This window comes from Zootoca vivipara, chromosome 16 (genome assembly GCF_965207765.1).
Source record: "Zootoca vivipara chromosome 16, rZooViv2.hap1.1, whole genome shotgun sequence".
In the NCBI taxonomy this organism is placed as follows: Eukaryota; Metazoa; Chordata; class Lepidosauria; order Squamata; family Lacertidae; genus Zootoca; species Zootoca vivipara.
In genome coordinates this window covers 14290175-14300607 of record NC_142599.1, presented here as the reverse complement: position 1 = coordinate 14300607, position 10433 = coordinate 14290175, and the positions used below count along the sequence as shown (strand labels likewise).

Below are 10433 nucleotides of genomic sequence, written 5' to 3'. Positions count from 1 at the left end.
CTTCACTCCTGGGGCATTGTGGGAAAATAAAATGGCGGGTCGGTACGGCTGCCCAGTTCTGTTTGGTCACTTGCAACCCTACCTGGAGATGCATGGGATCGAACCTTTTGGCTTAAAACAAAGGGCTGAATTAAATAGAAACAAGAGAGGTTGCTTTATATGGAGTCAGATATTGGCCCATTCAGCTCAGCATTGACTACACTGGCTGGCAGCTGCTGCTCTCCAGGATTTCAGACAGGGTGTCTTCCGACTTCTGCATCCAAAGCAGGTGCTCTAATCCGCACCCTTACTTTATGCTTTCAAAGATCAAACATGTCTTAGGGATCATTTACTTTATTAATTTTTTTGTTACAGTGGGTTGAGCACATTATATTCCGTGCCTCCTTGAAAATATACCATCTCTTCTTAATAAATTGTGAGGATTCCTCCCCGTTTCGCATCGCCGTTCCGTTTCTCCTCACTTCCTCCTGCCGAGATGCACAGAAGCCAATGGGACCTTCAGCACTTGTCAAATGCAGCCATCACTCCCAGACATCAGCAGTTTCCCTCAGAAGACTTCTTGGCACTTTGAAGGACGAGCGCCGAAGCCGAAGCTCTCTTTTGATGCCGCCACTTGGCTCGCCGATTCTTAAACCAAACCTGTGCGTTTCAAAAAAAGTGCCCCCACAACAAAGAGAGGGGAAAATTGGTCCACAATCCGACACATGATTTTCCTCTTGAAAAGATGCTGTGGGATTTATCCAGTGTTAGAGTAAACGGGCACAACTAACCTAGGTTCATTAATTTCAATGGGCCATAGCAAATGTTGGCACTGCTCAGACTCCCTGAAATTGATGAACCTAGGTTGTATAATAATAATAATAATAATAATAATAATAATAATAATAAATAATAATAATACAAATTATTTCTACCCCGCCCAGCTGGCTGGGTTTCCCCAGCCACTCTGGGCAGCTTCCAACAAAAGATTAAAAATACATTAGTTGTGCCCATTAATTTCAAAGGGCCGTACGCAATGTTAGCCCTGCTCAGAGTAAACCCACTGAAATTAAAAGTCACGACTAGCTTAGGTTCATTTATTTCAATGGGCTGTCTCTAAGGCTAGCCTTACCCAGAGTAGACGCATTGAAATTAATGGATGTGAGGCCTACTCTGGGCAGGCCTTGCATCGGATGCAACCCAATATTACTCAGAGTAGCTGGATACAACCCTATTTGACCCCAAAATGCAAGTTGAAAATGCCCTCGGATCAGATGTCAAGGAAATAAACAACCATCTGACTTTTAGAGGACATCTGAAGGCAGCCCTCTTTAGGGAAGTTTTTAATGTCTGATGTTTTAGCATGTTTTTAATATTCTGTTGGTGGTGGTTGGGGAAACCCAGCCAGGTGGGCAGGGTATAAATAATAAATTATTATTATTATTATTATTATTATTATTATTATTATTATTATGACATGAGAATATACCAAATAATATGAAATACGTACAATACGAAGCCAGTAATGGCTATCAGTAATGAAGGCTACCGTGTTTTTCCGAAAATAAGACACCGTCTTATATTTATTTTTCCTTAAAAAAACACACTATGGCTTATTTTCAGGGGATGTCCTATTTTCCCCCCTCCTCCTCCTGCTGCGGCCGGCATTGCTGCTGCGCTTATCACTATGTCTTATTTTCGGGGTATGGCTTATATTCCTTGAATGCTTAAAAATCCTGCTACGTCTTATTTTATGGCTACGTCTTATTTTTGGAGAATCACTGGCTCCCAATTGGTGGTCTGCAAACCCCAGGGGGTCTGCGTAATCCACCCAGGGGGATCTACGGCACCATTCACATAACAAAAACTCCCAAGGAGGTACCGGTACCAAATTTTTCAAAAGTTTGGCTTGGCTTTTGAAAAACAGGGGGTCAGCATTACTTAGCCTATTGGGGACTTCTGATGGATCCAGCAGAATGAGAGGCACAATGAACTTCCAGTCACTGGGACCAATAGTTGGGCAGATTTATTGCTTCCATGTCCAGCATTTGGGCTTCGCAAAGCCATCTGGTTGTCCACCGTGGGAACAGAATGCTAAACTGAACAGACTTTTGCTTTCTGATGCAGCGAGGTTCTTGCGTTCTTAAAAAATTATCCCCAATTTAACACTTACTTTCAGGTTTGCGGCGTTCGGGATCAAATTTGTTCAGGAGCCAAGACGTTCGAGTACCAAGGTACCACTGTATTATTATTACGGAATAGGGCATCCCTGTTTTAATCAGAGAAATATTGGAGGGGACATAAAAGTACGGGGCAAATGTGGCCACTGATGGATGAGCAGGCTGAGTTTAGCGGGGCTGTTTTCACGAATGGACCAGTTTCCACTACAGTGGTACCTTGGTTTAAGAACAGCTTAGTTTATGAACAACTTGGATTAAGAACGCTGCAAACCCGGAAGTAGGTGTTTCAGTTTGTGAACTTTGCCTTGGAAGCAGAACATGTTGGGTGTGTTCCATTTGTAAATTGAGTCCCCCGCTGCTATGGGAAAGCACGCCTTGGTTTAAGAACGCTTTGGTTTAAGAATGGACTTCCGGAACGGATTAAGTTCGTAAACCAAGGTACCACTGTACTTACCTCCACTCTCTCTTCCTTCAGGTGAATCCGGTTAGCCAGGTGCTCTCTGGTAATGACATCTGGGTACTGGTTCTGGTGGAAGAGGGCTTCCAGGGCCTGCAGTTGGTCATCCGTGAAAATGGTGCGGTGGCGGCGAGTCCGGCGCTGAATCTGGTGGAAAGCTTGCAGCTCACTCTGGCTCCCGCGAGGATTCTTGCACGGCCTGCCAACGGGATGGAAAACCCGCATGGGCCAGGGAAACCTTGCGTCTGCTAAAGGGAAAGTTTGGGATTCAGAGGGTTTGCCTTTTTTTCAGAGGCGTAGCAAGGCCAGGTGGTACCCGGTGCGGAATTTTTTTTTTGTCAACCCCCCCCATTGGAATTATTAAAAGAAGGAAAAATAAGATACTTGCAAGTGTTGTTTTTCTTGTTTATTTACTTAACATTGTGAGCATAAGCACTTAACCCTCCCCCCCAAACTTTGTTCTCACAGCCCACGTCTCCTCCTGGGTTTGGGTCCTGAGTTAAGGGAGCTTTTGCTTCTCCCCTTCCCCCTCTGCTTGTTTGCTCGCCTGCCTCCTTCCCTTCCTCTCCCTGCCTGCCTGCCAGCCTCCTCTAGCAGCCCGGGAATGCGGGGCAATGACCAGCCGCCCGCCCGCAACTCCCAAGCCTCCCCCGAGCTGTCAAAATGAACGGGGCAGGGGGAAAGGCCGCCAGCAAAACAGCGCAGCTTCCCCCTTCCTCCGGTGGCTCGGGGTAGGCACGCCAAATATCACCCCCCTCAGCAATGACAGCCGGGGCAGTCCGCCTCCACCGCACCCCCCTTCCTACGCCTCTGCCTTTCATGCAAAAAGCAAAACATGATTTTTTTAATGACCTGGTCCATCGTGTTATGCCAAACAGGGCAGAGGTCCTGTGCTTACCTGGCCTTGATTCCCTTTGGAAAGAGCTGCCTGGGGTGGTTTATTGGCATTTTGTAACTGTTGCAAATAGGCAAGTCGAGCAAAGGTGGAGATGCACGGCTTAAACACTCCCCAAAAGAGAGGTGGAGCCCACCACCCACATTTCAGATCTCTAGGGTGGTGCTTGGGAACCTTTGACTTTCCAAATGTTTTTGGCCTGCATCTCCCATCATCTCTGGCTACTGGTCATGCTGGATGGGGCAGATGTGAGCTGCAGTTCATCAATATCTGGAGGACAGCCAGTTCCCCATCCCTGATGGAGTTAGCCAGCACCCTAAAACGTTTACAGAACCCAAATTCTGTTTGATGTATCTCCCCATGCAGCTTAACTGCAGTTTCTCAGTAATACTTCCATCTTCAAGGTTTATATTCACCTGTACCATGACGTATGTAAAGATCCCAGTTCCTTTCCCACTTCTATATACAGATTTTGACAACCTTATTATTTCATCTAAGTGGTTTACAATCCATATTCCTAAATATTTTCCATTTTGCTCATTTATGCATGTGGTTTCCCTTGCTTCCATAAGATTTTTTTTTAAAAAAAATCATTTGTGATATTTACCCTGAGCCATTCTGATTTATCATCAATTATTTTATAGCCTGATATCTTGCTACACAGCTTTGTAACTTCTCTATAAGATTTTTCAGTGGAAGATATTGTCAGTACTACAATATCTGCGTATAGCAATATTTTTGTATCTATGGGACCATATTGCACCCCTTTTATATCTATATTCTACTTGGTAGCTATTGCCTCAAAACTTAACTGCAGTTTCTCTTCATTAACGGATACTGGGTGCCTCCAGGCTGTTCCTGTTTTCAAGTGGGAGATATGTAGGTTGCTTATTTATAGTCGATTGGGAGGTCTTGCACAACAAACCTACTTTCCCCAAGAGATCAGAATATTTGTGACACGGAAAGTGAGGGAGAAATGCACTGGAAAGTGTGGGATAACAACACAACATCTAACCTCTCTGTAAACAAATCAGAATGAATGCTTACTAAACAGGCAACATCATCTAGTCTCCCTGCTAACAAATTGGGACGAATGCACAGCAAACAGGTCAAAGGCACCTTGTACCAGGAGAGCATTTTCCACCCAACTTTCCCCTCTCCCAGTAAAATCTACACATTTTGGACTGACTTTTGCCCATTCAAAACAAAACAAAACAGCTTCTCCCTGGTGGGTTATAAAGTATTGTCAGTTTCACAACCACCCTTCCTCTGCCCTCCAGTGAGGCTGACAAATCAGTTATTTGTGAGAGGTTTCCAGCCTTGTCCGTTTTCCTGGAGAGAAGAGGGAAAGGCTAGAATGATTTTACCGGATTGCAATATCCCCTGTATGTCAGCCTGCAGCGGATCCATGATAACATTTAAAGTAGGGGAAAAGAAAAGTTGTGAATTGCAGGAAAGAGCATTAACTGAATTAGAGGAGGGGTCTTGAGTGACAAAGAGCTCTGAAATGCACAGGCCATTTACACCCCATGTGTGTGATGGATAAGCCATCTTACCTTTGTCTCTCCCTTTACCCATGACTCAAAGGTCCCATCTGCACTGTACATTGAAGCACCCTTGCGTGATGTCTTCCCCCAAAGGATCCTGGGAGCTGTCGTTTGTGAAGGGTGCTGGGAGTCATCAACAGGCCCCCTATTCCCCCTTAGGTAAAGGGGCCCCTGACCATCAGGTCCAGTCATGTCCGACTCAGGGGTTGCGGCGCTCATCTTGCTCTATAGGCTGTGGGAGCCGGCGTTTGTCCGCAGACAGCTTCCGGGTCATGTGGCCAGCATGACAAAGCTGCTTCTGGCGAACCAGAGCAGCTCACGGAAACGCCGTTTACCTTCCCCCCAGAGCGGTCCCTATTTATCTACTTGCACTTTGATGTGCTTTCGAACTGCTAGGTGGGCAGGAGCTGGGACCGAGCAACAGGAGCTCACCCCGTTGCAGGGATTCGAACCGCCGACCTTCTGATCAGCAAGCCCTAGACTCTGTGGTTTAACCCACAGCGCCACCTGGGTCCCTATTCCCCCTTATAGAGCTACAATTCCCAACGTGGTTTAATGGTCAATCCCCTTTCCCAGGGACTCTGGGAGCTGTTATATAAATAAACACACTTCTCTCCATTTTACAAGGCAGTTCCCCTGCCAAGTGCAAATTTCGAAGGGCCGCTGCGTCCCTGTTTGGGTATCGTTTCGGAAGCTGCACATTGGGGAGGCGCGAGTTCAAACGCAAACTGAATGGAATTTCTCCCACATCCTTAGCTGACCCTATGACCCCTCTCCCAACCTTCTCTCCCCCTCCCCTTTACACTATACAGAGTAGGGCAAATGTATCCCGTGCAGCTGCGAAGCTCAACGAAGAAGTTCGGCTGACAGCTCCCAGCAGCAGCCAGCTTCAGGCTCTGATAACAAGCAAACAGGGATACTCACTGAGCCAGTTTGCAGCCTCCTGCCAGGAGTAGGGACCGCTGTGAACACAGCAGCAGCAGCCGCAAGGCGCAGCATCCACCTCTGCCTCTTCCACCTCGTCCTCCTCCTGCTGCAGGGGGCCAGCAGCCATGCCCCCCAGAGAGCACAGCCCCTTGGGCTCACAGTCCAAGATCCCTCGGAAGCAGAACGGGAGGAGGACAGGGGGTCTTCGCTCGGCCGAGCCGGAAAGGATGTTCTCAATGGTGAAGGAGCAGGGTTTCTTGAGGGTCCTCTTCCCCAGGTCTACTACGCCTGAAGGAGCTTCGGCAGACATCCTGCTCAAGGGACCTCAGCCACGCCGTCCTGCAAGAGAGAGACCTGACTTCTCGGGAATGGAACTGGGGAACTAGTTTTCAAAACGACGACAAAGGGAAAACATGGAGCAGAACTAATGTTTTGGCTTCTTGGACGTGGGTGTGTGCCTGTGTCTCTGGGGGGAGCTCAGCTTCTTATCCAACCTCCTGGGCCATTTTTTATTATATATGCTCGCAGACAAACAAGATCACATGCATATATATCCCAGAACCAGCCCCCTGTCTGCCCACCTAAGCGAGCTGCTTGATAACCAATGGCACCCTAAATATATACGTATATATCTATATAATCCTTCTTGGAAAGGAAACCATAAACCCCCTGCTGGAATAAAATAAATTCTAACTAATCTTGACAGCTTTGTGAAGGGTTAGTGTGGATCTAAGATTTAGCTAATCCTACAGAAATGACTCTGGAAGGAAATCTGATTTCTCTATCTCAAGTGTAGATTTGAGGTGGTTATGAGGTCCATTGTGTCGGAATCCTCCCGTTCAAGTCAGGGAGAGAGAAAAGCTGTTTCTCAGGCCCAGAAATGGCCCAGAAGGATTAAGTCCTTTTTTTAAAAAAAGAGAGAGAGAAGCAAATTATCCTTTTCTTTGGCCAAATGAAAGCTTTCCCATCAAAAGGGAACTGTCATATCACACAATATGGAGCGGGATTGGAAGCGAGTGGCAGAACACAGGGAGAGTTTAGCTCGACGATAGATAGAAAATCGGCACCGGCAGCCAAAACACTTTGCAAGCCAAGGTCTTTTCCCGAAAGCCAATTTATTTCCCCATCCCGATAACTAGAAAAGTTGTCGAGTTGTGGGATGTTTTCCCAAAATGATACAGGTTGTCCTTTTAATACATAAATATCCAGGCAGTCCCGGACAGATTTCGACAGTCGTCACATCTAGCCGGGACCACCTGTGGTTTTGGGGGGGCCGTATCAAAGCGTCACAACTTTTCCTGACATCCTTGGGATACCTGGGGCTTTAAAAATACTTTGCATCCTTCATAAGCTGGCGGTTCACTCCATGCGAGAAGTGGGGTTACAGGGAACCAGGCAGAGGGCCTTCTCTGTGGAACACCCTCCCATCAGATGTCAAGGAAATAAACAACTATCTGACTTTTAGAAGACATCTGAAGGCAGCCCTGTTTAGGGAAGTCTTTCATGTTTGATGTTTTATTGTGCTTTTAATATTCTATCAGGAGCCACCCAGAGTGGCTGGGGAAATCCAGCCAGATGGGTGGGGTATAAATAATACATCATCATCATCATCATCATCATCATCATCATCATCATCATCATCTTAACATTGTGTGAAATGTAGAGCTATGCTTATTCCTGTAATCACTTTTAAGCTGTTTTTTAAAAAATTCCATTTGTGGATTTGTCACACTGGGCTCCCACTGGGAGGAAGGGTAGGGTATATATTGGAAAAATTGAAATAATCAACAAATAGTGGCATGTTGGCTGCCATGTGCATACATCTTCATGTCTTTTTAAATGTTTGCTGAGCTCTTTTCATCATGCCTTACCCAGAGATGTCTGTTGCAGGGGGAATAAGCACAAAACTGGGGGAGTGAACAATTCAACAATGGCAATTGTTGGAAACTACGCCCCCAGACAACAAACATTCCCTTTGAACTATTTTTGTGTCCTAAATGAATGAATGGGAGAGCAATCGCTGATAATCATGAGGGTAGTGTAGGGCTCTGAGCTGACAGGCGAAGATCTGCAGGCCACCGAGGCTGTTGGGTATGAGGACCAGGAGAACCTTCAGGACCACTGGGGCTTCTGTGACCAGAGCCCAGACCCTCTTGGTCACCTTCCCTTGAGGAACCAAGCAACTCCCATGAAGTGAGGTAAGGTAGTCACCTCAAGTGGCAAATCCGGTCTCCTCCATACCCACCTCCTCTACATCTGCCCACTGCTGCCACCCCCATTCCTGCATCTGGGTGTGTGTGAAGGAAGTGCCCTTCTGTGACAGGTGAGGTGGAGGAGGCCACGATGGCGCCAGACACAGAGGAGAGAGGTGGCAGCAAGCACCACACAAGGAGGAGAGAGATGGTGGCAGGGAAGAATGGCAAAGCTGCAAAACATCTTGGCCTGGCCCTGGGTTATGGGATGGAGAAGTGCCCGTCTTCAGACCAGAGAGCTGGCCCTTTAAGGCTTTGAAGTCCTAGAAGAGGTAGTTGGAAGACAGAGGCTTAAAAGGTCTCAGTCTGCGCCTCACCTCTGCCAGAGCAACTTGCTTGTTTGGAGCTGTCCGTAGTCCTGAAACGTCTATCCAGTCTTGCCCTCCCATCCTTGCTGCTTTCTCTGTGGGACCAGAACAGGACAGTGGGGATAAGGGGCAACAGATGAGATAGGTTTGCCTAAAGGCTACCAGAAAAGCTTGATATTAAACAATAAACCAGTGTGGAGGGACTACAGCTCTCCAAGTATTGCTGGACTACAACTCCCATAATCCCTGGCCATTGATCATCAAGGTCAGGCTGACAGGAGTTGGAATCCAACTGGTTTGCCATTTCTCTCCTTGACATCTGATGGGAGGGCCTTAAAAGAGGATGGGGAAAATTCATGGAGGCGAAGGCTATGGATGGTTATTAGCCACCATGGCTATGCTCTGCCTCCATGGTCGAACACAGTAGTGCTTCCGGGAGAGGGGGGCAGTTCCTGGGAGCTGCAAAAGGGAAGAGTGCTCTTATGCTCGGGTCCTGCTTGCGGGTTTCCCACAGGCATCCGGCTGGCCACCGTGGAAACAGGATGCTGGACTAGATGGGCCATTGCCCCCTGATCCAGCAGGCTCTTCTGTAGTTCTTTGTTGGGCTTCAGAATATGCCTGCAAGAAACGCCATTCTGGAGAGGCCACGATGAATTGAATGAATGGGGATGGAGCGGTAGAAAGGACACTTTGTTGAAAAGCAGCCTTATCACCCTACAACAGGCATCCTCAAACTTCGGCCCTCCAGATGTTTTGGACTACAATTCCCATCTTCCCTGACCACTGGTCCTGTTAGCTAGGGATCATGGGAGTTGTAGGCCAAAACATCTGGAGGGCCGCAGTTTGGGGATGCCTGCCCTACAAGTATGAAGCAGGAATTTTTTGGGGCCGGGGGGGGGGAGCCGGCCCAGTTGGCAGGGGCTGTAGCAGCCGCCGTCATACAACCTGAAGCAGATTGATTCTCCCCTCTGCACCCCTGCGCATGCGCACATCGCCTGCAACAAAGATTTTCTCCCGCCCGCCCGCCCCCCAACCACTAGTTTGCCCTCCCCACCTCCCTAACCATACAAGGTCCTATACACTTAGCCTATTAGTCCTTCTGCTGATTGCTTTCTTTCATTCTCCCCATACCTTTCACTTTGGGCAAAATAGACTGGTAATGCTTCTTTTATCAAAGAATTATGGGATTTAAGACCCAGATTTCACAAAGAGGACTTTTGATAGCAGCCGGTAATCAAAACCCAATCGCCAGGCGCGTCTCTGCAACCCCTGGTCCCTGGAAAAGGGCAAATAAGTAAGAGGGGGATTTATATTGATGTTGTGTTTACCGAGATAAGATCTCCCGGGTTATTCTATATTAGAAAGAGAGAGAAAGAGAGGGGGAAATAAAACAAGAGGCGGGGGGGGGGGAGAGAAGGAGAAATGCAGACAAGCCGGAGACAATGTAGAGATATGGATAAAGAGAATAGAAAAGAGGGGCCTTTATTGTTTTCGTATTGGGGAAAAGAGATTCTAAAACCATTATAAGGATTAGCAAACATAAAAAAAAAGTTAATCTGCTTTAGCTGTTCGTTTGTCAAAAGTGAATTCACAGGGTTGGAAAATCCTTCCTGTGATGAAGCTTGAGTTGCCTCTCTTCCCCCACCCCCCAAAAAACTCCATTCTTCAGCAACAGGGTCCTATGAGCCTGAGGAAAAGAAAAAGACCAGTGTATGTGTGTTTTCTCCAGAGGAGTCAATTCAGAATAAAGCAGAGCCTTGACCCTTAAATAATAATTGGAAGAGGATTCACCTAACCCAGGGTTGGGGAACATTTTCCAGCCTGAGGGCTACACTCCCTTTTAGATAATTTTCCAGGGTCCACACAGAGTGGCTGCGGAAAGCCACTT

The 10433-nt window shown here is 47.2% G+C and overlaps 1 protein-coding gene across 1 annotated transcript; it reads right to left on the bottom strand.

Annotated features, from left to right (window-relative positions):
• Positions 1–327: 327 nt before the first annotated feature.
• GSC2 (goosecoid homeobox 2) lies at positions 328–6295 on the bottom strand. Its single transcript, XM_035097830.2, has 3 exons — positions 5983–6295; positions 2614–2864; positions 328–639 (listed from the first exon to the last, which is right to left on the bottom strand). Exons 1-3 carry the CDS (start codon positions 6293–6295, stop codon positions 535–537), a joined length of 669 nt encoding a protein of 222 aa, XP_034953721.2. The 3' UTR covers positions 328–534.
• Positions 6296–10433: the final 4138 nt, after the last annotated feature.